At 36.5% G+C, this 27,701-nt stretch overlaps 1 protein-coding gene across 7 annotated transcripts; it reads right to left on the reverse strand.

The window, feature by feature from the left end:
* Window positions 554-5,753, reverse strand: LOC107639321. Of its 7 annotated transcripts, none has more exons than XM_016342791.2 (10): window positions 5,423-5,753; window positions 5,165-5,307; window positions 3,818-3,877; window positions 3,608-3,726; window positions 3,335-3,459; window positions 2,637-2,861; window positions 2,247-2,407; window positions 1,852-2,003; window positions 1,648-1,690; window positions 554-911 (listed from the first exon to the last, which is right to left on the reverse strand). In XM_016342791.2, exons 5-10 carry the CDS (start codon window positions 3,450-3,452, stop codon window positions 729-731), a joined length of 882 nt encoding a protein of 293 aa, XP_016198277.1. In that variant the 5' UTR covers window positions 3,453-3,459; window positions 3,608-3,726; window positions 3,818-3,877; window positions 5,165-5,307; window positions 5,423-5,753; the 3' UTR covers window positions 554-728. The 7 variants fall into 7 exon arrangements, with proteins under 7 accessions (XP_016198277.1, XP_016198281.1, XP_016198276.1 ...); XM_016342795.2 differs by having other exon boundaries at window positions 554-866; window positions 5,165-5,329; XM_016342790.2 differs by having other exon boundaries at window positions 5,165-5,329.

Genomic DNA, 27,701 nt, shown 5'->3' on the forward strand with positions numbered 1-27,701 from the left:
TACGCGTGTGAGTGGGAAAGAAATATAAGCTAAGGCACACTACAAGAAAATAAGTTTTCTTCCACGCTTTTAAAGCATGCTGAATAGTGCTAAAAAGCGTGCCGATAACTTTTCGCCACGCTTTTTGAGTTATCGGCACGCTTTTGAAAGGGTCACATCTGTCGGCATACCGGTTGCTCTGTCGCCACGGTTTTTTAGATCTATCGGCACGCTTTTCTTTTGACCACGCTTTCAACTCTTGCCACACTTAAAAGCGTGGCCATAGATGTTATCTATCGGTACGCTTTAAAAGCGTACCAAAAAGTTCATATATCACCACGCTTTTGAAGCGTGCCAAGAAAGTTGGTTTTGGCTACGCTTTGAAATCGTGCCGATAGAGCACATACAGCCACGCTTTTAAAAGCGTGGCTTTCCCACTAAAGCCTTTTGCCACGCTTTCAAAGCGTGGCCTATTCCTTTGTCAAATTAAAAAAAAAAGAGGAAATTAGAATGCATAATAATAATTAAAAAATTAAAATTCTATAATAATAATTAAAAAGAGAAAATTAGAAGGCATAAGAATTGATTTTTTATTGATTTACATGAATTATTTACATGCTATAATAATAATTTAAATTAAAACTGTAATATTCCCAAAGATATGAAGGATGGAAAACCAAAAAGTGATATCCAGTAGAACTATGATTAACAAAAAGTTGATGTGGGAAGAACTCCTGCTACCATTTGCTTTAAAACTCCTCGTCTTCACTGGCCGCAGCTTCTTCCTTATCATATTTTTCATCAGCCCTCTTCATGCTCTCCTTCTCCTTCTCCCTTTTCTCCTCCTGCTTCAGCAGCATTATAATTTTCCATAGCCTTCTCATATTCTGCGCTTTAAGCTTAGCAACTTTATCAGAATAAGGCTTCTTCTTCTGAACCACACATCAAGACACTTGAATCAACATCACATTGACAAACACATCATAAGAGAAAGATAAGCTTTATAGACTTACACATTATATATTGTACTTTTATCATTTAGTATTTCAATTTTCATTTTCACATGCAGAAAATAGAATTTTAAAAATTACCATTAGTTACATTCAAAACACCAGTAGCACTTTTGTTAAGTACTGGTTGCAGAAGAGGTCCAATCACCATTGCTGGGTTAATTGTTTTTTTTTTTTTTTTTTGCAAATTTCCAAGCAGCATCTTTAGCCAATGTATTTGAAAGCACATACCAGTACCATGACTGAAAAAAAAGGAAAATGGGAAACGAAATTGGTGGTACCAAAGTCTCAAATTTACAAGGGATTGAGCTTATTCATATGAATCAAAATTAAATCAGCAACACGTAAAGCTAATTCCACTCCTACTATTCTTTCTTTCTATCTTTCATTGTTCCCATTGAGTCATTGTCTGGCCAAGTAACAGATTAAAAAAGAGAAAGGACAATGATAAAAGAAGGAAAAGCACAGAGAGTGTATTAACTAAAATACAACTAAGGCTCAACTATATACTTGCATCAAACTATATTAATTAATAACAAATGCTAGAACATGAAGCTAGGTTAAATTGTTTGGCATAAAAGTGACAAAATAACTGAAATCTAAATAGAGAGTGTACATTGGATTTTTTCTAGAAGGGCAACTAAAAAAACTCCAGTACCTTGCTCCCAGAATCCAAATGACCATTCATCTTCACCATAAATCTGTGTCAGCAGAACACACAACCCTAATAAGTCGTCATGTGACAAAAAAATGTTCATATGAAATTGAACAATTACTATAATCAAGATTTTCAAGCAAGTCCACAAGAAACCATACCAGGACATAAGTGTGTGATTGTGTAGGTTAACCATGATCAACTCACCCTAAATAGAGCTCCAAGTGGACTCTCCTTGGTCCCTTTTCAGAATTTAAGTGTTGATTCTGAACAGATAACATGGGAAAGAATTCATACTGCTTCAAAATATCATCACTTTTTGCAGGGAACTTACAAGCACTTTTTACAGAGAAAACTGACTGGAAAAATTGCTTGCAAAGAAAGATGTTCCACGTTAATTCTTAAACTTACAAGCCATGGGAATATAGAACACAATTAAATAAAAGCTTTAGCAGTTGCTTTTGTATGAATAACAACAGTATTGTACTAAAAGTAATACTAATAGTTGGAGGAATTCTTTCAATTTAAGAAAATATGCCCTGTATCAAAAGTCAAAACCCACCCAAAAGAGAAACATTCAATTTCTTTAGCACTAAACCTACCATCCAATCTTGGCGTTTAGAAAGCGATGTTAATTCAAATGAAAATTCGGAAGAAACATTCAATTCCTTTGCCAACTCAGGTGCATTTTTGAAAAGGAAAAGTAATGAATTGGAATCAGTAACAGCAAAATCATATGTGGATTCCACAATCCTATTTGTGCCTGCCAACCCACATGAAAACTATTAGGAATTAATTACAAAAGAGTTAATCAGATAAAGACATTTGATTACTAGAACAATAATAGAGAAAGAAAATACATAGAGGAACTCATAGATACATTTTAGACACTAGATTGTTCTAGATTAACTCTTTAGAATTTCAGAACTTCAAGATTATTAAAATGGCCAACAAAGCTGTAATTTTCGCTAAACATTGCTAGGTTTCAATACCTTCATTATGGAAAGTATGCTGAAAAACAATCCTCTTCGGTGCAGACATGGCATAAGGAAAGAACTGAGATGATAATGCCAAAGCAGACACACTGAGATGCAGCAGAAATTGCAAGATGGATGACCTGGCTAGCCACTGCCCACAAATGGGCAATAGAGGACCCATGGACCAACCAGTTACAACAACAACTAACGCAGACACAATGACATCAGGAACATAGTGCCCTGTAATTTGATGTTATATGCAGCAAGAATTATAATAAGTTTGCTAACTTCATTATTTTATAGAACATGTTTATCTACATAACTTATAAAATCTGTGCAACTAATAGAGGCACCTCAAGCAGGATAATCCCATACATATATTTTATTTGATTTTACCCAACTAGAATTTACATGTATTCTATACAGATGTAGTACATGTGTGTAGAAAAAACATATTGCTAAACATCAGCTATGCAATCATTCTAGTTCCTGGGATGCAAAATAAAGTTTAGGAAATAATGTGAATGTGAAAGTTAAGTCACCAATACAATATAGCAATAAAATTTCCTGGTAAATGATTTTTAAAAGTCTAATGATTCCAGAAACTAAGATCTGGTTGTTATTGTAGACCTTAAATGAGGTTTCTGATACATTAGTTTGATAACTAGGATCATAAAAAGTAAATAGTTCTTTATTTCAAAGAGCACACTAACCATATGGAGGAGGAAGAGAACCCATCATGCTCATCTTCTCTATTAGAAACTGGACAAGAAAGCCGCCAAAATAAACAGTATAGGCAAGGCATAGAACTAGTGGTAATATGTAAAACATAGTTGATCTGCAGAAGAAAAAAAATGAGTAGCAAAGGTGAGAGAAAGAAAGATCGCATCAGCATATCAATGTTGAGAAAAAACAAAGATGAAGCAAGATATGAGAATATCCTTTTTTTAATATATATATATATATATATATAAGGAGGGGAATATCTGAGTTATTGGCGTCCAAAGGATTTGACTGATAAGCAGTAGGATACCCATGCAGGAAGCATGAATGCAGATATTAAAAAAGTCAGAAAACCTCTAGTCAACCCAGCTACAAGATAAACCTGCTTTTACTAAGATTGTTTAGCCATACAACAAGAGTATATCATGTTGTAAAGAGAACAAATTGCCTTGATATATGCTGAATTTACAAACCAAAGTTAATACGGCATAGAACCCAAATGCTCCCCAGAACCTTGCTTCATCACATAGAGCCTGCAAGTTGTCAAAAAATTTTTTAGTTACCTTGGACCGTAACCACTACAAAAAAAATAAATAGTTCAACCAAATAAATCAAGTCACAGATGAACCTATAAATATTTACAAAGACCAGAAATGAAGGTAGCACAAGCCAAAGAATGCACTTAAAGCACATTAATAGCTATAAAAGCTCTTGGGTAACAAAGGTAACGCATTAACATAAACACACACAATATTCAATCAAATTTGCAAAAATTGCTTTCCTTGATTTGTACCATATATAAAATAAAAATAAAAAAATCAATGGATCCATAGTGCATACTTAGGAGCTTCAATTTATCTCAGAATTGTAATGTATCTTCCTTGTTCTATATAACAAGCAAAAAATACCCTTCAAACACCCCAATAAAAATGTGCAATTTTGCCTTAAAATTTATTACAGGCAAGATCAAATTAAAGTAGGATATCAGGCATGAAGAATAGAAAACCACCATTCTCATCATTGCTCCTATGAGAAAAGCTATACTCATCATGAACAAATTAAATGCAAAATGCTTTCCAGGGATGTTTAAGTTTGAAAATCAAAATTACTATCTCAGGTAGATGTAAGAGCAGTTTTCGTTTCCATACAATTCTTAAAGAACATGATTATTCAAGGATCAAACAAGTTGACTTGACATCAATAACAAGAACGGCTAGTCTTAGTGCAAAGATTTTGAGAACAAACACTGAAAATAATTAAGTTGCATGTCATTTTATTTTGCTATCAAGTTTCATTACTTGTTTCAATTGGAAAAACAATCCGATTTTATCTCACTAAACAGGGTTTTACGTACGGATCAATCTCTGGCACTGGACTAACAAACAGTTCTGAGTACCTATAAATTCCTTGAATCACAAAAACTTAAAAACATTGAGAGTCTCAATTGAAACAGGAATTCTGAATTAGTAGTTCCATACATTCTTCCATAAATATTTAGCATTAAAAAAAGCCCATGAAATTAACCACATTATCAATGGTGAGAGGTCCAAATCTAAAGCAAAAAGAAAATTCATTCACACCAAACATTGTAGTTTCATATTAATATGAGGAACAAGTATATATAAACATAACCAGATTCAAAATCTAGAAATCAAATTTAAGTATAAAACCCAAATTCCCAAAAATAAAATAAAATATGAAGAAAAACATGACATTGAACAACACTATGCCACAGGACGTATTATCACTATCAAAATACATAACCATTTTGATAAAATAATAATGAATAATTAAAAAGAACATTGCTGGAAAAACCTCACCTCCACCAGAAAGCTTCAAGAACACATGGTTTTGATAAAAGAAAAACAAAGAAGCTTAGCTCTTGAGAGATGGTCAAAGAGTGAAGAGGATGAGCAAACACCTGCTCCCCAACTACTCAGCAGCACCTATGACTAATCACCATCTAGAAAGTAATAGAAAATGATCTACAATGGAATAATAAGCAGTGAATAACATTGAAAGAACGCACCAAGCATAATCGTAAGTAAACAAAATCGATAAAGCTAGAAAAAACAAACCTTGATGCCAGATGTGGGATGAGAGGCGAGCAGAACCGCGACACAGAGAGAGGCGAGCAGCACCACGACCAGGGCTGGGTTCGAGAAGATGAGGCTGAGCAGAACCCGTGACAGAGAGAGGCGAGCAGCACCACTACCAGGGCTGGGTTTGAGAAGATAAGGCTGAGCAGAACCGCGACAGAGAGAGGCGAGGAGCACCACGACCAGGGCTGGGTTCGATCGCGAAGATGAAGCTGACAGCGCGTTAGCTTTTAGGGTTCGAGAGGGTTCGAGTGAGAAGATGAAAGCTGAACTTTTAGGGTTTCATTGTTTTAGTTAGTGTGTAAGTTATTAGTGTGTGTTGTTAGGTAAAATTTGATAACTTAGAAAAAAAAAGGTTAAGTGTGGGAAAAATAGGTGGGAAAATACACAAGGTATAGCCACGCTTTTTAAGTGTGCTAGTTTCTTTCTATGGCCACGTTTTTCAAGTATGGAAAAAAAGCGTGGCCAAATATCAAATCAATGGCCACTCTCATAAAAGCGTGCCGATTTTTCTCTATGGGTACGCCTTTCAAGCATGGCAGTAAGAAAGCGTGGCCAAATTTCAAATAAGTGACCACCCTTGAAAAAGCGTGCCAATTTTCTTCTATGGCCACGCTCGTGGCTAAATCACAAATCAATGGCCACCCTCGCAAAAGTGTGTCCATAGACCACTTTTGGGCACGCTTTAAAAGCGTGGCAAGAAAAAGGGTGCCGACAGGCTTTTTTTCTTGTAGTGGCATATCACTACACTTGATGCAAGGGTAAAGCCAAAGCATGAAGAGCATGTTGAGCATCAAGTTCAAACGGAAATTGACACAAACAAGATTAGGGATAAGCATGAGAGTATTTGGCCCTATCCTAACACAATGACAATAATGTACAAAAACAAGGGATCATGAGTTAGGAAGGACTAAAGCACTAGTCTTGTGTGTAGAGCAAATATTATAATTAATACCAAACAAGTCACGAAGAACCAAGATTAACCAAGAAATTCTCAACAATTGAGTATTAGAGTTCAACACCATTATTACAATAAGAACATAGAAAAGAAAGGGAAAACATGATACAAAAATAAAATTGAAATGCAATGAATGAAAATGAACAAATGCAACATGCTAAAGGACAATGAAAAATAAGAAGAATAAGAAGTGGAAGTTTGAAGAGAGTGAGAAGAAGAAGAAAGTAAGAAAGTGAAGAAGGAAGAAGAAAGAAAAGAAGAGAAGAAGGGAATAGAAAACAGGGTAGAAACAGGGGAAAACAGAGCGCGGAAGGCGACACGTAAGCGTCGCCCACGCGTGCGCGTGGGTGGCAGGGTAGACAAGCAACGCGTAGGCATCATGCACGCATATGCGTACATAGAGAGAGTGCAAACCGACGCGTCCGCGTGATGCACGCGTACGCGTGGGATGAGAATTGTGCCTGAGGTACAATTCTGGCACTAAGTTGACATAACTCTCAGGAAAAGGTATGGGTGCTGCACTGACGCATCAACGCGTACGCATAATGTACATGTACGCGTGCCTGCCCCCTTTTTAAAAAAAAACTTAGAACAAAAACAGGGCACTCTCCTAATCTACAAGCATTCTAAAACAATCAAAAATCAAATTTAACAACAAGTCTTTTTAGTTTTTGAAAAATTTTCAAATACAAAACAAACAAAATTTTACACCTCAAGCAAAATACAATTTAACAACAACAACTCTAATCAAAACATGAATTTAACAAACAACCTATCAATAAAAGCAAAATGTATAAGAGTATATAAAATAAGAAAAACTACCTACAATGGCAACTCAATTCATTTATTGGTTATATTTAAAAGAGAATGGAAAGAGTTTACCATGGTGGGGTGTCTCCCATCTAGCACTTTTATTTTAAGTCCTTAAGTTAGACATTTGGTGGGATCCTTGCTATGGTGGCTTATGCTTGAATTCATCCTGGAATCCCCACCAATGTTTGCATCTCCAATGTCTGCCGAGATCCCAAATTAGGCGCATAAAGCCTTTAAGTAAGCATAGGTAAATGGCAAGGCCCCAAGAGTATTGGTTGTTGAATGAATTCCGGGGTCCCAAATCTTGTTCTTGCACCCATCTTCTTGTTGACTACCATAGTTAAGTTTGGTTGACAAGGCTTGTGAATTCTCAATTAAGCATCCAAACATTCTCCTAGATCCATGCAAATTGGTTCTACACCAACCATTGCTATTCAACTTTGAGCATGCTATCATCATGAGCTTAGAGTGATGTTTCCACTAACCATCTCCCTTTTGCCTTTAAAGCCACAAAGAGCTCTAAGTTGCCCATCCGTCTCAAGCAAACCATATTCAAGTGGGATAATAAAGCATAGAGATGAGAAATTTACCCACTTGAATGAAAGAATAGATGGTGATGGATTGGGGAGAGGTGTTTCCAACAATCTTGTAAGCTCTACTCCATTGTGTTCTTCCTTGTCAACTTCCACCTCTAGGCAAGTTTCTTCACATTCAACCCCTTCCTCTTGGTAGCTTTCTTCCAATTCAATTTGTTCTTCATCGCTTACCAAGGGTATGGGAGGTGAAGTATCTTCTTCTTTAATCTCCATGTCAAGCCCAATGGGAGAGGATTCAATTGTACATAAGAATTCCTTAATGATTGAATCCATCTCTTGGTCAACCTCTTCAAAGTCTTCAACCATGATATGTCTTGTACACCCTCCTCAATATCAATGTCAAGCTTCTTGGAAGAGGGCTCTATGACTCCACATCCCCATGGACTTCCAACATCTCCTAGGTCTTTAACCACTTCTTCCGGCCCAATTTCATCAACTTCCTCCCCTTGTGACAATTCTTGCTTCCACTCCTCTTCTACACCTTGATGTTCTAAACTCACTTCCTCACTATGCTCCTTGATTGCTTTTCCACATTCAACAATGGGAGTGCCTTGATCGTGTAAGCTTAGGCAGGAAGAGACCATATTGTGAACGGCTTCCGCCACAGTGGCAATCTTGGCTTCTAACTCCTTGAACTCCTTTTGCGTCTCTCCTTGCCTTTGGAGGTAGGAACTAATAAACCCTTGGAGAGAATCATCCATTGGAGGTGGTGGGGGAAGAAAGGGTTCATTGTTTGGGAGGGAGGATTCATAATTAGAAGTTGGTTCATCTTGACAAAGGTATGGAGGTGGTGTATATTGAGGTGGTTCTTGAGAGTAATTGTGTTGGAATGTTGGTGGTTCCATGTATGGTTCATATGGCTCATAAGGTGGTTGGTATGGTTGATAAGGATTAGGATCATAATGAGGTGTTTGGTGGTAGAGGGCTTGTGAGTAAGGTGGTTCAAAATTAGGTTGAGGGGGTGGTTCATAGGCATGTGGTGGTGGTTGTTGACAACTACAATAAGGATCACCACATCCATTAGATTGATATGAATTAGGGGTGGAATTATACATATAAGAAACTGGAGGTTATTGTTGCCAAGAAGGTTGATCAATCCCTTGAGACTCCTGGTGCACGAAATCGTGATTGTTCATTCCTTGGTAACGGCGCTAAAAACTTAATACGCACGTTCATAATCTTAGTTTTTTTTCACAATTCTGATACAACTAACCAGCAAGTGCACTGGGTCGTCCAAGTAATAAACCTTACGTGAGTAAGGGTCGATCCCACGGAGATTGTCAGCTTGAAGCAAGCTATGGTCACCTTGTAAATCTCAGTCAAGTGGATTCAAATGGTTATAGAGTTTTAATAATCAAAAGATAAATAAAATGTAAAATAAAGATAAAGATACTTATGTAATTCATTGGTGAGAATTTCAGATAAGTGTATGGAGATGCTTTGTTCCATCTGTATCTCTGCTTTCCTACTCCCTTCATCCAATCTTTCATACTCCTTTCTATGGCAAGCTGTATGTTGGGCATCACCGTTGTCAATGGCTACATCCCGTCCTCTCAGTGACAATGGTCCAAATGCACTGTCACCGCACGGCTAATCATCTGTCAATTCTCGATCACGCTAGAATAGGATCCAGTAATCCTTTTGCGTCTGTCACTACGCCTAGCACTCGCGAGTTTGAAGCTCGTCACAGCCATCCCTTCCCAGATCCTACTCGGAATACCATAGACAAGGTTTAGACTTTCCGGATCTCAAGAATGGCCGCCAGTAATTCTAGCCTATACCACGAAGACTCTGATCGTAGATCAGAAGGCTAAGAGATATGCATTCAAGCTTGTTTTCATATAGAACAGAAGTGTTTGTCACGCACGCGTTCATAGGTGAGAATGGTGATGAGCGTCACATAATCATCACATTCATCATGTTCTTGTGTGCGAATGAATATCTTAGAGAAGAAATAGGCTTGAGTTGAATAGAAAAACAATAGTACTTTGCATTAATTCATGAAGAAAAGCAGAGCTCCACACCTTAATCTATGGTGTGTAGAAACTCTACCCTTGAAAATACATAAGTGATAATGGTCCAGGCATGGCCGAATGGCCACCCTCCCAAAGAGGGTTTAATCATCAAAACATGATCAAAAGATATAAATACAATAGTAAAAAGTCCTATTTATACTAAACTAGTTACTAGGGTTTACAGAAATGAGTAAATGATGCAGAAATCCACTTCCGGGCCCACTTGGTGTGTGCTTGGACTGAGCATTGAAGCTTTCACATGTAGAGATCTTCCTTGGAGTTGAACGCCAGTTTGTAACTTGTTTCTGGCGTTTAACTCTGCTTTGTAACTTGTTTCTGGCGTTTAACGCCAGAATAGGGCAGAAAGTTGGCGTTAAACGCCAGTTTTCATCGTCTAAACTCGGACAAAATATGGACTATTATATATTGTTGCAAAGCCCTGGATGTCTACTTTCCAACAAAATTGAGAGCGCGCCATTTGGGTTTCTGTAGCTCCAGAAAATACACTTTAAGTGCAGGGAGGTCAGAATCCAACAGCATCTGCAGTCCTTCTTCAGCCTCTGAATCAGATTTTTGCTCAAGTCCTTCAATTTCAGTCAGAAATTACCTGAAATCATAGAAAAATACACAAACTCCTAGTAAATTCCAGAAATGTGAATTTTAATTAAAAACTAATAAAAATATACTAAAAACTAACTAAATCATACTAAAAACTATGTAAAAATAATGCCAAAAAGCGTATAAATTATCCGCTCATCACAACACCAAACTTAAATTGTTGCTTGTCCCCAAGCAACTGAAAATAAAATAGGATAAAAAGAAGAGAATATACTATAAATTTCAAAATATCAATGAAACTTAGCTCCAATTAGATGAGCGGGACTAGTAGCTTTTTGCCTCTGAACAGTTTTGGCATCTCACTTTATCCTTTGAAGTATAGAATGATTGGCATCTATAGGAACTCGGAATTCAGATAGTGTTATTGATTCTCCTAGTTCAGTATGTTGATTCTTGAACACAGCTACTTTCTAAGTCTTGGCCGTGGCCCTAAGCACTTTTTTTTCCAGTATTACCACCGGATACATAAATGCCACAGACACATAACTGGGTGAACCTTTTCAGATTGTGACCCAACTTTGCTAGAGTCCCCAATTAGAGGTGTCCAGGGTTCTTAAGCACACTCTTTTTTTTTTTTGCTTTGGACCTCGACTTTAACCGCTCAGTCTCAAGCTTTTGGCTTGACACCTTCACACCACAAGCACATGGTTAGGGATAGCTTGGTTTAGCCGCTTAGGCCAGGATTTTATTCCTTTAGGCCCTCCTATCCATTAATACTCAAAGCCTTAGATCCTTTTTATTACCCTTGCCTTTTGGTTTTAAGGGTTATTGGCTTTTTCTGCTTGCTTTTTCTTTTTCTTTATTATTTTTTTCGCCAATTTTTTTTTCTCTTTTTTTTCACATTTTTTTCTGCAAGCTTTGTTCTTCACTGCTTTTTCTTGCTTCAAGAATCATTTTTATGATTTTTCAGATTATCAAATAACATTTCTCCTTTTTCATCATTCTTTCAAGAGCCAACAATTTTAACATTCATAAACAACAATTTCAAAAGACATATGCACTGCTCAAGCACTCATTCAGAAAATAAAAAGTATTGTCACCACATCAAAATAATTAAACTAATTTCAAGGATGAATTCGAAACCATGTACTTCTTGTTCTTTTGTTTTTAGAACAATTTTCATTTAAGAGAGGTGATGGATTCATAGGACATTCATAGCTTTAAGACATAGACACTTAAACACTAATGATCATGTAATAAAGACACAAACATAAATAAACATAAAGCATAGTAAACGAAAAACAGAAAAATAAGAATAAGGAGATTAAGGAACAGGTCCACCTTAGTGAGGGTGGCGTCTTCTTCCTCTTGAAGAACCAATGGTGTTCTTGAGCTCCTCTATGTCTCTTCCTTGTCTTTGTTGCTCTTCCCTCATAGCTCTTTGATCTTCTCTAATCTCATGGAGGATGATGGAGTGCTCTTGCTGCTCCATCCTTAGTTGTCCAATGTTAGAACTTAATTCTCCTAGGGAAGTGTTGATTTGCTCCTAATAGTTTTGTGGAGGGAAGTGCATCTCTTGAGGCATCTCAGGGATTTCATGGTGAGGAATTTTCTCATGCTATTGTTGAGGTCCATGATCTCTTGTTTGCTCCATCCTTTTCTTGGTGATGGGCTTGTCCTCATCAATGAGGATGTCTCCCTCTATGTCAATTCCAGCTGAATTGCAGAGGTGACAAATGAGGTGAGGAAAGGCTAACCTTGCCAAAGTAGAGGACTTGTCAGCCACCTTGTAGAATTCTTGAGGTATAATCTCATGAACTTCCACTTCCTCCCCAATCATGATACTATGGATCATGATGGCCCAGTCTACAGTAACTTCAGACCGGTTGCTAGTAGGAATAATTGAGCGTTGAATGAACTCGGACTGAAATCTAAGTATTTCCCTCGAACCATTGTAAGCCAATTCTTTGGATTTGGGTTCCTACTTTGATCATGGATCCTAGTGATCCATGCGTTTGCATAGAAATCTTGAACCATTAAGATCCCGGCTTGTTGAATAGGACTAGAGAGAACTTCCCATCCTCTTCTTCTAATCTCTTGTCGGATCTCCGGATATTCGCTCTTTTTGAGCTTAAAAGGGACCTTAGGGATCACCTTTTTCTTGGCCACAACTTCATAGAAGTGGTCTTAATGGATCTTTGAGATGAATCTCTCCATCTCCCATGACTCAGAGGTGGAAGCAATTGCCTTCCCTTTCCTCTTTCTTGAGGTTTCTCTGGCCTTAGGTGCCATTAATGGTTATGAAAAAACAAAAAGCAATGCTTTTACCACACCAAACTTAAAAGGTTTGCTCGTCTCTGAGCAAAAGAAGAACGGAAGTAGTAGAAGAAGAAGAAAATGGAGGGAATGGAGGGATACGGTGTATTCGGCCAAGGGGGAGAAGTGGTGGTTGTAATGTGTGAAAATGGAATAGTGTTGAGGGGTTTATATAGGGGTGGGGGAAGGGTAGGTTTCGGCCATTAGGGTTGGGTTTGGGAGGGAAAAATTTGAATTTTGGAGGTAGGTGGGGTTTATGGGGAAGAATGGATCGATGTGAGTGGTTAAGGGTATTTAGGGAAGAGGTATGGAGTTGCTTGGTGAAGGGTATTTGGGAAAGAGAGTTATGAAAAGGTGTGAAGAGGAGAGAAGAAGAGGTGGGGTAGGTGGGGATCTTGTGGGGTCCACAGATCCAGAGGGGTCAAGGACTTAGCATCCCTGCTCCATTTAGGCGTGCAAACGCCCTTAGAATGCATGTCTGGCGTTAAACGCCAGCTTGCTGCTTTTTTCTGGCGTTAAACGCCAATTTCATGCTCTGTTCTGGCGTTAAATGCCAGTCAGTGCTTGTTTCTGGCGTTTAAATGCCAGTAAGCTCTTCCTCCAGAATGAGCTATTTTTAATGCTGTTTTTCATTCTGTTTTGATTTTTCAGTAGTTTTGGTGACTTCACATGATCATCAACCTAAAGAAAACATAAAATAGCAATGGAAAATAAATAGATATAATTAAATAACATTGGATTGCCTCCCAACAAGCGCTTCTTTAATGTCAATAGCTTGACAGTGAGCTCTCATGGAGCCTCACAGATGTTCAGAGCATTGTTGGGACCTCCCAACACCAAACTTAGAGTTTGACTGTAGGGGCTTTGGTTGACTCTGCAGTGAGAGAAGCTTTTCATGCTTCCTCTCCATGGTTACAGAAGGAGAACCTTGAGTCTTAAATACAAGGTAGTCCTTATTCAGTTGAAGGACCAACTCTCCTCTGTCCACATCAATCACAGCTTTTACTGTGGCTAGGAAGGGTTTTCCAAGGATGATGGATTCATCCTCATCCTTCCCAGTGTCTAGGATTATAAAATCAGTAGGGATGTAAAGGCCTTCAACCTTTACTAACACGTCCTCTACTAGTCTATAAGCCTGTTTCATAGATTTGTCTACCATCTCTAATGAGAATTTGGCAGCCTATACCTCAAAGATTCCTAGTTTCTCCATTACAGAGAGTGGCATTAAGTTTATGCCTGACCCCAGGTCACACAGAGCCTTCTCAAAGGTCATGGTGCCTATATTACAGGGAATTAGGAATTTACCAGGATCCTGTTTCTTTTGAGGTAAAGTGTGCTGAACCCAGATATTTAGTTCATTAATGAGCAATGGTGGCTCGTCCTCCCAAGTCTCATTACCAAATAGCGTGGCATTCAGCTTCATGATTGCTCCTAAATACTGGGCAACTTGCCCTTGAACAATGTCTTCATCTTCTTCAGAAGATGAATAGTCATCAGAGCTCATGAATGGTAAAAGGAGGTTCAATGGAGTCTCTATGGTCTCTAGATGAGTCTCAAATTCCTTTGGTTCCTCTAAGGGAAACTCCTTATTGGTCAGTGAACGTCCCAGAAGGTCTTCCTCCCTAGGATTCACGTCCTTCTCCTCCTCTCTGGGTTCGGCCACACCAAGTAAGGTTATGGCCTTGCACTCTCTTTTTGGATTCTCTTCTGTATTGCTTGGGAGAGTACTAGGAGGAGTTTCAGTGACTCTTTTACTCAGCTAGCCCACTTGTGTCTCCAAATTTCTAATGGAGGACCTTGTTTTATTCATGAAACTTAGAGTGGCCTTAGATAGATCAGAGACTATATTTGCTAAGCTAGATGGATTCTGCTCAGAATTCTCTGTCTGTTGCTGAGAGAATGATGGAAAAGGCTTGCTATTGCTAAACCTGTTTCTTCCACCATTATTAAAGCCTTGTTGAGGCTTTTGTTGATCCTTCCATGAGAAATTTGGATGATTTCTCCATGAGGAATTATAGGTGTTTCCATAGGGTTCTCCCATGTAATTCACCTCTACTATTGCAGGGTTCTCAGGATCATAAGCTTCTTCTTCAGAGGATGCTTCTTTAGTACTGTTGGATGCAGCTTGCAATCTACTCAGACTTAAGAAATCATATTGACTTGCTGAGTCAATATTTTATTCTGAGCCAATATGGCATTCAGAGTATCAATTTCAAGAACTCCCTTCCTCTGAAGCGTCCCATTACTCACAGGATTTCTTTCAGAAGTGTACATGAACTGGTTATTTGCAACCATGTCAATGAGTTCCTAAGCTTCTGCAGGCATTTTCTTTAGGTGAATGGATCCACCTGCAGAATGGTCTAATGACATCTTAGATAATTCAGACAGACCATCATAGAATATATCCAGGATGGTCCATTCTGAAAGCATGTCAGAAGGACACTTTTTGGTCAGTTGCTTGTATCTCTCCCAAGCTTCATAGAGGGATTCACCTTCTTTCTGTTTGAAGGTTTGAACATCCACTCTAAGCTTGCTAAGCTTTTGAAGAGGAAAAAACTTGGCTAAGAAAGCCGTGACCAGCTTATCCCAAGATTTCAGGCTTTCTTTAGGTTGAGAGTCCAACCATATTCTAGCTCTGTCTCTTACAGCAAACGGGAAAAGTATAAGCCTGTAGACCTCAGAATCAACTCCATTGGTCTTATCAGTATCACAGATCTGCAAGAATTCAGTTAAGAACTGAAAAGGATCTTCTGATGGAAGTCCATGAAACTTGCAATTCTGTTGCATCAGAGAAACTAATTGAGGCTTTAGCACAAAATTGTTTGCTCCAATGGCAGGGATTGAGATGCTTCTTCCATGTAAGTTGGAATTTGGTGCAGTAAAGTCACCAAGCATCTTCCTTGCATGTCCACCATTGTTATTATTTCCGGCCATGTCTCCTTCTTTTTCGAAAATTTCTGTCAGATTTTCTCCAGAGAGTTGTGCTTTAGCTTCCCTTAGCTTCCTCTTCAGAGTCCTTTCAGGTTCAGGATCAGCTTCAACAAGAATGTTCTTGTCCTTGTTCCTGCTCATATGAAAAAGAAGAGAACAGAAAAGAAAACATGGAATCCTCTATGTCACAGTATAGAGATTCCTTATATGAGTATAAGAAGAGAAGAATAGAAGAAGGAAAAGATAAGAATTTGAACACAGAGGAGAATAGTGGGTTCGAATTTTTGACTGAAAGAGGAGTGTTAGTAGATAAATAAATAAATAGAAGGAGATGAGAGAGAGAAGAATTCGAAAATTAAAATAAATAAAATAAAAAATATTTTTGTTTTTATTTTAAATATTAGTTATAATTCGAAAATACGAAAAGGAATAAAATTAAAATTAAAATTTAAAATAATTAGTTAATGAAAAGAAATTTTGAAAAAGAGGTTAGTGATTTTCGAAAATTAGAGAGAGAAAATTAGTTAGGTAGTTTTGAAAAAGATAAGAATCAAACAAAAAGATAGGATTAATTGAAAAAGATTTGAAAATCAATTTTGAAAAGATAAGAGGTTAGAAAAGATTTCGAAATTGATTTTGAAAAAGATGTGTTTGAAATTTATTTTGAAAAAGATTTGAAAAAGAAATTTAAAAAGATTTGATTTTGAAAATTAAAGTTGATTACTTGACTAACAAGAAACAAAAAAAAATATGATTTTAAAATTTAAAGATTGAACCTTTCTTACTAGGCAAGTAACAAACTTAAAATTTTTGAATCAATCACATTAATTGTTAGCGTTAATTTCAAAAATATGAAATAGAAATAAGAAAAAGATTTTGAAAATAAATTTTGAAAATTTTGAAATTATGAAAGAAAAAATGAAAAAGATTTGATTTTTGAAAAAGATTTGAAAAAGATAGAATTTTTAAATTAAAAATTTGATTTGACTCATAAGAAACAATTAAATTTAAAAACTTTTTGACTAAATCAAACCAAATTTTTCGAAAATTTATGAGAGAATAAGGAAAAGATATTTTTTTTATTTTGAATTTTTAATGAAGAAAGAGAAAAAAAACAACCAAAAGACTCAAAACATGAAAATTATGAATCAAAACACATGATGCATGCAAGAACACTTTGAATGTCAATATGAACACCAAGAACACTTTGAATGTCAAGATGAACACGAAGAACTTATTTTTGAAAATTTTTTAAGAAAATAAAAACATGTAAGACACCAAACATAGAAATTTTCAAACTTTAGATACTAACAAATTGAAAATGCATATGAAAAACAAGAAAAAACACCAAACAAGAAAAATTTAAAGATCAAACAAAAAAAATTCATCAAGAACAACTTGAAGATCATGAAGAACAAATGCATGAGTTTTCGAAAATTTTAAGAAAAATTAAAATGATGCAATTGACACCAAATTTAAAATTTGACACAAGACTCAAACAAGAAACACAATATTTTTGGTTTTTATGATTTTATTAATTTTTTTTGGTATTTTTCGAAAATTATTTTGGGAAAAACGAAAAAGAAGAAAAAAAATCTTTTTTTTTGTATTTTTCGAAAATAAGACATAAAAAGCTTAAAATTAAAATAAAATTACCTAATCTGAGCAACAAGATGAACCGTCAGTTGTCCAAACTCGAACAATCCCCGGCAACGGCGCCAAAAACTTGATGCACGAAATCGTGATTGTTCATTCCTTGGTAACGGCGCTAAGAACTTAATACGCACGTTCATAATCTTAGTTCTTTTTCACAATTTCGATACAATTAACCAACAAGTGCATTGGGTCGTCCAAGTAATCAACCTTACGTGAGTAAGGGTCGATCCCACGGAGATTGTCGGCTTGAAGCAAGCTATGGTCACCTTGTAAATCTCAGTCAGGTGGATTCAAATGGTTATAGAGTTTTAATAATGAAAAGATAAATAAAACATAAAATAAAGATAGAGATACTTATGTAATTCATTGGTGAGAATTTCAGATAAGCGTATGGAGATGCTTTGTTCCTTCTGAATCCCTGCTTTCCTACTATCTTCATCCAATCCTTCATACTCCTTTCTATGGCAAGCTGTATGTTGGGCATCACCGTTGTCAATGGCTACATCCCGTCCTCTCAGTGAAAATGGTCCAAATGCGCTGTCACCGCACGGTTAATCATCTGTCGGTTCTCGATCCCGCTAGAATAGAATCTAGTAATCCTTTTGCGTCTGTCACTACACCTAGCACTCGCGAGTTTGAAGCTCGTCACAGCCATCCCTTCCCAGATCCTACTCAGAATACCACAGACAGGGTTTAGACTTTCCGGATATCAAGAATGGTCACCAATAATTCTAGCCTATACCACGAAGACTCTGATTGTAGATCAGAAGGCTAAGAGATATGCATTCAAGCTTGTTTTCATATAGAACAAAAGTGTTTGTCAGGCACGCGTTCATAGGTGAGAATGGTGATGAGCGTCACATAATCATCACATTCATCATGTTCTTGTGTGCAAATGAATATCTTAGAGAAGAAATAGGCTTGAGTTGAATAGAAAAACAATAGTACTTTGCATTAATTCATGAAGAACAGCAGAGCTCCACACCTTAATCTATGGTGTGTAGAAACACTACCGTTGAAAATACATAAGTGATAATGGTCTAGGCATGGCCGAATGGCCAGCCTCCCAAAGAGGGTTTAATCATCAAAACATGATCAAAAGATATTAATACAATAGTAAAAAGTCCTATTTATACTAAACTAGTTACTAGGGTTTACAAAAATGAGTAAATGATGCAGAAATCCACTTCCGGGCCCACTTGGTGTGTGCTTGAGCTGAGCATTGAAGCTTTCACGTGTAGAGGTCTTCCTTGGAGTTGAATGCCAGTTTGTAACTTGTTTCTGGCGTTTAACTCTGCTTTGTAACTTGTTTCTGGCGTTTAACGCCAGAATAGGGCAGAAAGCTGGCGTTAAATGCCAGTTTACGTTGTCTAAACCCGGGCAAAGTATAAACTATTATATATTGCTAGAAAGCCCTGGATGTCTACTTTCCAACGCAATTGAGAGCGCACCATTTGGGTTTCGTTAGCTCCAGAAAATTCACTTTGAGTGCAGGGAGGTCAGAATCCAATAGCATCTACAGTCCTTCTTCAGCCTCTGAATCATATTTTTGCTCAAGTCCTTCAATTTTAGTAAGAAATTACCTGAAATCATAGAAAAACACACAAAACTCCTAGTAAAGTGGATTTTCTGGAGCTACAGAAGCCCAATTGGCGCGTTCTTAATTGCGTTAGAAAGTAGACATCTTGGGCTTTCCAGTAATATATAATAATCCACATTTTGCCTGAGATTTGATGGCCCAAACTGGCGTTTAAATGCCCACCAGAGACCCTTTTCTGGCGTAAAACGCCAGAACTGGCACCAGAACTGGAGTTAAACGCCCAAACTGGCATCCAAGCTGGCGTTTAACTCTAGAAAAGGCTTATGCACGTGTAAAGCTCAATGCTCAGCCCAAGCACACACCAAGTGGGCCCCGGAAGTGGATTTCTACACTATTTGCACTTAGTTACTTATTTTCTGTAATCCTTAGTAACTAGTTTAGTATAAATAGCACTTTTTACTATTGTATTCGTAATCTTTGGACTTTTAGGCTTATTCCATTTTTCACATTTGGGAGGCTAGCCATTCGGCCTTGCCTAGACCTTTTTCTGTTATGTATTTTCCAACAGTGGAGTTTCTACACCTCATAGATTAAGGTACGGAGCTCTGTTGTTCTTCATGAATTAATGCAAGTACTATTGTTTCTCTTTCAATTCACGCTAACTTCTTTTCCAAGATATACTCTCGTACTTAATTCAGTTAAGTCAGAATGAAGGGGTGACCCGTGACAATCACCCACTATCTTCGTTATTCGCTTAGCCAAGATCTGCGTGCCTGACAACTACAAGCGGTGTACATGATGTTCAACGTAGTCATTGGACAACAGCCGGAGTATAGTCTCTTGGGTCTCTGATCCACGGATTTGACTTGCCTCTCCTGACAACAGAGCATTCGAATCCGTGAGATTAGAACCTTCGTGGTAAAGGCTAGAACCAATTGGCAGCATTCCTGAGATCTGGAAAGTCTAAACCTTGTCTGTGGTATTCCGAGTAGGATTTGGGACGGAATGACTTTGACGAGCTTCAAACTCATGAATTTTAGGCGCAGTGACAGTGTGCAAAAGGATAGAGAGATCCTATTCCGACACAAGTGAGAACCGACAGATGATTAGCCTTGTGGTAGCTATGCCTGGTATTTTTCATCCGAGATGAGAAATCCGACAGTTGATTAGTCGTACAGAAACTGTACCCGGACCATTTTCACTAAAAGGACGGATGGTAGCCATTGACAACGGTGATCCACCAACATACAGCTTGCCACGGAAGGGAGCACGCATGATTGGATGAAGACAATAGGAAAGAAGAGGTTCAGAAGCAACAAAGCATCTCCAAACGCTTATCTAAAATTCCCACCAATGAATTACATAAGTATCTTATTTTATTTTATTTTTTATTTATCTTTTAATTATCAAAACCTCATAACCATTTGAATCCGCATGACTAAGATTTACAGGATAACCATAGCTTGCTTCAAGCCGACAATCTCCGTGGGATCGACCCTTACTCGCGTAAGGTATTACTTGGACGACCCAGTGTACTTGCTGGTTAGTTGTACCGGAGTTGTGAAAAGTGTGATCAAAATTTCGTGCACCAAGTTTTTGGCGCCGTTGCCGGGAATTGTTCGAGTTTGGATAACTGATGGTTCATCTTGTTGCTTAGATTAGGTAACCTTCCTTCTTGTTTCAACCTTTATTTTCTTTTCAAAAAGTTTTTTTTTAAATATTTCAAAAATCAAAAAATTTAATAAAATGATAAAAACAAAAAAAAAATTTATGTTTCTTGTTTGAGTCTTGAGTCAAATTTTAAGTTTGGTGTCAATCGCATGTTTTTAATTTTTCTTAAATTTTCGAAAATTCATCATGTGTTCTTTCTTGATCTTCAAGTTGTTCTTGATGATTTTCTTTATTTAATCTTGTGATTTTCTTATTTTGTGTTTTTTGTTGTTTTTCATATGCATTTTCTAATTCATAGTGTCTAAATATTAAAAATTTCTAAGTTTGGTGTCTTGCATGTGTTTCTTTTCTTAAAAATTTTCAAAAATATGTTCTTGATGTTTATCTTGATCTTCAAAGTGTTCTTGGTGTTCATCTAGACATTCAAAGTGTTCTTGCATGCATTATTTGTTTTGATCTTAAATTTTTATGTTTTGTTTCATTTTGTTGTTTTTCTCTCTCCTCATTAAAAATTCAAAAGTAAAAAAATATCTTTTCCTTATTCTTCTCATAATTTTCGAAATTTTGAGTTGACTTGTTCAAAAATTTTTAAAATTTAGTTGTTTCTTGTTAGTCAAGTCAAAATTTCAATTTAAAAACTTTATTTTTTCAAATCTTTTTCAAAATCAATACTTTTTCATTTTTTTATGATTTTCGAGCTTCATTCTTAAAATTTTTCAAAATCTTTTTCATTTTTCTTTTAATGTTTTCAAAAATTTTAAAACTAATTTTTGAAAATCTTTTTCTTATTTTTATTTCACATTTTCGAAAACTTTACTAACAATTAATGTTTTGATTCAAAAATTTCAAGTTTGTTACTTTCTTGTTAAGAAAGGTTCAATCTTTAAATTCTAGAATCATATATTTTAGTTTCTTGTTAGTCAAGTCATCAACTTTAATTTTAAAAATTAAATCTTTTTAATTTCTTTTCCAATTCTTTTTCAAAATAAATTTCAATCATATGTTTTTAAAATTTTAATTTCAAAATTTTTTTCTAACTTCTTATCTTTTCAAAATTTATTTTCAACTCTTTTTCAACTAACTACTTGACTTGTTTGTTTTAATTTTAAAAAGTTTACTATTTCTTATCTTTTTCAAAATCACCTAACTACTTTTCCACTTCTGATTTTCGAAAATCACCAACCACTTTTTCAAAAATCTTTTTAATTAACTAATTGTTTTAGTTTTTAATTTTCTTGTATTTCTTTTTCAAATTTTCGAAACTAACTTAATTAATTAAATAAAAATAAAAATATTTTTCTTTTCTCTCTTCTTAAAATTCGAATTTCTTCTATCTCTCATCTCTTTCTATTTATTTTATTTAATTACTAACACTTCTCTTCTACTCATAATTCGAACCCCTATCTCTTCTCTCTATTCGAATTACTCATCTCCTCTCTCTTCTCATTCTTCTATTCTTCTATTCTTATACTCACATAAAGGATTCTCTATACTATGGCATAGAGGATTCTCATTCTCTCTTTATTCTCCTTTTTTTCATATGAGCAGGAACAAGGATAAGGACATTCTTGTTGAAGCTGATCCACTCTTTGCCTTACAAGCCTGAAATCACTCAACAAACATATCAAGGTATCAAATGGAATTAAAGTGAATAGAATTTAGCAATTAAGGGCCTAAAAATTATGTTTTCACTTTTGAGCACAATTTATAGAGAATTTATAAAACCAAGCTATTTCATTGAATAAGTGTAGGAAAAAGTTGATAAAATCCACCCAATTAGAGCAAATAAATATAATGAAATGTGGATTCATCAATGTGCGCTATGGGATTGGAAATCGATCAAGGAAGGAATTGCATGCTCATGAGCAAACTTCTTGGCATCCATACCAATTTCCTCCGGCCAATAACGATCTTACTCCATCCTATGATGCATATTCTTATGAACCAAGTCCAATACATAGTTCTCAACCTACCTCACAAGCCACATTCTACTAAGCACCATCCTATGATCCATAACACTCATACAACCAATCACCCTTACCTCATCCTCGTGATCACTATGAAAGAAAACCTATAGAACCACCCACATTCCAACATAATTACTCCCAAGAACTACTATTCTCATATATACCACCTCAATACCTCTACCAAAATGAACCATCTTCCTTTTGTGAACCTTTTTTTCCATATGATGAACCCTCCTATCCACCCCAATCCTCAATGAACAACATTAGCATTTCATGTCTCCAAGATCAAAGGGAGCTACAAACCATCCTTCAAGAGCGACGTGAAGCTCAAAGGATGCAACTAGAGTTCATGGCTACCTTGACCGAGATAGTAAGTCGATTAGATTCCCAACGTTTGGACACTCAAGAAGAATTTAATGAAGAACGGAGCATGAGAAAGAGATTAAAGACAGTGGAAAACAAGGAGTGGGATTTTGTACTAGAGCAAGTGGAGAAAGCCAAAATTATTGAAGAAGAAGGAGTGGTTGAAGATTTAGGAGATGCAGAACCTCCATGGGAATCTAGGATTAAAGAACATTCCTCCAAGAAGATTAAATTTGATGTTGAGGAGGAGAGTGCACAACCTCCAAAGCATGTTATGCATGAACAATTGGATGGAATAGAGTAAGAATTGAGTTTCCTTGGTGATGATCATCATGCATCACATCCTATTAGTGAAGAATTCACATCCGTGAATGATTCCTTTGAATTTGAAGCGTCTTCTCCCGATGAATTTGAAAGTGATATGAAGGTAGACTTCTCTAAACTTCCTATTTATGATTTGAGTGACGGAGAAGAATTGGATGAATTTAGTGAGGAAAAGCTTGAAGGTGAAAAATCTTTTCAAAAGGTGGAAGTCCTTCGGAAAGGATGGACGGGAGTTGAATATGCTTTGTCAAGATCATTGGAGATTTCTCTACCTAGGTTGCCATATAATCCTTCATTTAAGTGCGTAAAACTTGTTTCTCTTAGCTTTATTATCGCACTTGAGTATGGTATGCTTGAAACGGATGGTCAACTTAGGAGGCTTTGTGGAATGAAGCATAAGAGAAGGATATTTAGTGCTTGGCATTGCAAATCAAGGCTCATCAAGGTTGAAATTTCAAGAGTTAGATGCAAGGATTGGTTGAGTGCTTATTTGAATGGGTCTAGAAGAAGAGTTTGGTACCTCATTGAGAGTTCATCTTGCCTACCACCCGAGTGAAATTACAAGGATCACTTTGAAGATGGGTGTGAAAATAAGATATGGGGTCCCGGATCACAACATGAATGCCAATTTTGGGAGCTCATATCTTGCGAAGAATGATGAATCCATATTTGACGATGAATTTTGTATTGATTTGAGTGGATTCCATCATATAAACCCACATTTATTCATCCAAATAGCATACTTTTGTGTTTTCTCTCTAAATTGAGCTTAATTGTGAAAACAAGCTATTTTGTGCTTAATTTAACTAATTTTATTCCACTTTCATTCCATTCGATGCCTTGATATTTTTGAGAAGTGATTTCAGGTAGAATAGGTTGGAATGGCTTGATGAGAGTGGAGGAGAAGCATGCAAAAGGGAGGAAACATGAAGAAATCAAAGGAGGAGCACACAGCAATGTGTGCATACGCACAAGTCTCAGCACATGACTCACTTAAAGGAAAATGCTAGGGGTGATTTCTGGGCCTCCAGAGACCAATTTTGGACTTTCTGAAGCTGATTAAGTGCTATATCAAAGGGGCCTCATTCCATGTCAAGTGGGGAGCAATTAGGGTTAGCTTAGTGTCATGTAGTAGGCCATTCTAGAGAGAGAAGCTCCTGCTTCTCTCTAGAAATTAGGGTTATTAGTTTAATTCCTCTTTAATTTCTCTTTTTAATTCTTCTTGTCATCTAGTTTCTTTTAGCTTTCTTTGTTCTATTGCCTTAATTTTCTTAGTTACCTTGTTAATTTCTCATTTTGGTTACTTTTTATGTTGATGAATACTCTTGTTATTTTAATTTTCATTTAATGCAATTTGAAGTTTTTATGTTTTTTGTCATTTAATTGAGTTGTTATTATGATTGTCTTGCATATGGTAGTTGTAGAATTTATTAGTTCTTGTTATTTTACCATGCTTCTCTTTCATGCCTTCCAAGTATTTGATAAAATGCTTGGTTGGATATTTGCCTAGTTTTTCACACTCTTGGTTGGGAAATTGGGTAATTAGGTGAACTTAAGTGGTAGATGTCCATTCTACATTGTGTGAGGATTGTTAATTGATTTGGTTTCCACTAACTCTAAGCCTTCCATTAATAGAGTTGGCTAGGACTTGTGGATTGAGATCAATTATGTCCTTTTGACTTATCCTTGATGTTAGGATAGACTAATTGGGATTAGTTCTACACAATTACCATGTTTGTGGTCCATAACTAGGATAGGAATCCTTAATTCCCTAATTCTTGCCAAGAGCCCATTTTTTCCATTTAATTTCCATTTTTATTGCTTTTACTTGCTTTCCATTTAATTACTTGCCATTTTAATTTCTTTCCTCTTGCCATCAAAACCCCCAAATCCCCCATAGCCAATAATAGTGCATTTCATTGTAACTCTTAGGGAAGACGACCCAGGACTTAAAACTCCTGGTTATTTTGTATTGATTGTGACATATTTTGAATTAAAATTTGATTGAGAGTTAATTGTTGGTTTAGACTATGCTTGCAACGAAGTTCTTTTCTATTGAGAAATTCTAAACGAACGTTAATTTTCACTCATCAAAGAACTTCACCCAAGCTTGGTGAAGTCAGTTGGAAATTCTGACAACCGATTGAGGAGCAAGCATCTTTGGAAGTTTAAGGATGAGTACAAGCATAAACCACTTTGATAAGGAGCCTCCCAATGGTCCAACTTAAGGACAATAAATAAATGTGCTAGGTGGGAGACACCCTACCATGGTAAACTCTTTCTATTTCTCTTGTAGATATAATCAATGAATGAATTAAGTTGCCATTGTTAGGTACTTTTCTTTCTCTTTACACTTTTGTATATATTGCTTTGATTGCTAGGTTGCTTGTGATAAGGATTTATGTTGGGCATTAAGGGTTTAATACATTCAAAGTAGTAAAATCCTAATGGAAGGGGGACCAAAAAAGAATGGGATTAAAAGAGGAATTTATTAGCATAAAGAGACACAGCGGAAATATAAAAGATAGATAAAGGTTTTTCCTACTAGACCTCTAAGATACCTATTCTTAGCAACCTAGGTCACCGGAAAGGATTCCCTACTAGACCTTCAAAGAACTTGTCATTGACAACCTAGATCAGAGGGATGAAAATTGAATCACTCAATTTTCTCCATGCAACAAGCGAAGCAAATCACTCACCTCACTTAATCACACTAAAAAAACCTGCATAAAGCACTAAAGAAATTTTATTCATCAAAAGTTATGTAAATTGTCTCACCAGAAGGTGTTTAAATAGGCACCTAACAAACTAACTAAAAGATAAGATAAGATAACTTAATTTAAATCAGATTTGATCTTATTTGGATTGGATCAGATTTGATTTAAATTTTAAAATCCTAAAGATATGATAACTAATTTAAATCAGATTTGATCTTATTGGATTAGATCAGATTTGATTTAAATTTTAAAATTCTAAAAATACTACTAAGCAAATTATAACTAAATCAAATCTTCTAACAAACTCTAACAGAAAAATAAATTAAAATAAAAGCCTAATAAATTTAAAATAAATAATAAATTATGCCTCCCACTAAATTTGAAAAGCATTATTGGGCTTCTTGCGGTCCTGACTTAGTCTATTGGGCCTTATGAGTTGTCGCCCTTTCAGCACCACTGTTTTTGAGACGAACTCTTGGTCTTCTAGATGTCCAAGACAGGCATGGTATGATTCTTCTAGTATTCAGATCTTTGAATGTGACGAGATTACCATTCTGTCCCTTAACTCTAAGATGACGAAAATATCCTCTTGACCACGTATCATTCTCTCCCTCTTCAAAAAGATTCGTCCTCGAATCTTGCATGAGATGCTCTTCGTCCCTCCAAGGAATCCAAACCCAATCTCCGGGTTTAAATACCATGGTTTGTTGACTCGTATCTATCCATTGAATTGTGGTTATGTCCGTCATGTGTGCAAGTTCAATCTTTCCAACCATACTTTTACCATATTGTCCAAGGTGTGCAATTTGTCTTTCTTCCTTTTCAGCCCTATTAATGCCTCCATAATTGACTAGTGAATCTACAAAGCCTGGGAAAGTTGATATAAAAACACTAGGAATTTCATGGTTAGATGTATGAGAAACTAAGGACTCTGTGGATTTCAATGAGACTAATGCACTTTTGTCTAAGCTAGAACTTTCTAGATCTCTCTCACAAGTGTGTTTATTGAACTTGGTTTCTTTTTCGCTCATTGACTCCTTGATGCATTTGCATCTGTGCTATATTAGCTAGTTAGTTTAAGTAGTTTTAGCTTAATTTCATTCACTTTCTTTGAAATAAACAAGCATTTGTGTGAGTTTTCTATCCATGCATTCATGAACCAAGAACTGGGTGTAATTTGGCCATATTTGCGCAAAGAATTCAAGAAGTTGACAAATGAATTAGTATGAATGAATCTCTTGAAAATTGTTGCATAGAAAGGCAAAACTTTGAAGCAAATTCTTTGGTTAATGATAGGTGATGAAACAAGAAGGCATTGAAGTAAGAATGAAGCAAGCAAGTGGCTAACAACTCCTTCAAGAAAAGCAATATGCACGTTGCTAACTTGGGATTCAAGTTGGCAACGCCAATGAAGCCCCACTTGAGGAAGAGCACAAGCAACTTTGCAAGAAAGTGGTTTCCTATGAAGACTATGCACGTTGCTAACTTGGAGTTACATTGGAGTGTTTGGCAACAACTCAAGAAGCAAGTTGGGCAAGAAGAAGAGTAAATGTTGGCGTTGCCAACTTGGAGAAAGGGTGAGTTGTTGAAGGCAACGCCAGGCAGCCCTGGAGAAGCATTTGGGCGTTGCCAACTTGGAGAAAGGAGTGAGTGTTTGATGGCAACGCAGGCAAGCAAAGAGCTGAGCCAAGGAGAGTGTCGAGGGCGTTGCCAATGCCAGAAACAAGGGGCGTGTTCCTTGGCAACGCCAGGCAAGCAAGGCTTGGCCCTGGAGCAAGAGGAGCTGGCGTTGCCAAAGCCAGGAACCATAGGCGTTATCCAAGACAACGCCAA

Source organism: Arachis ipaensis, chromosome B04 (genome assembly GCF_000816755.2).
Source record: "Arachis ipaensis cultivar K30076 chromosome B04, Araip1.1, whole genome shotgun sequence".
NCBI lineage: Eukaryota > Viridiplantae > Streptophyta > Magnoliopsida > Fabales > Fabaceae > Arachis > Arachis ipaensis.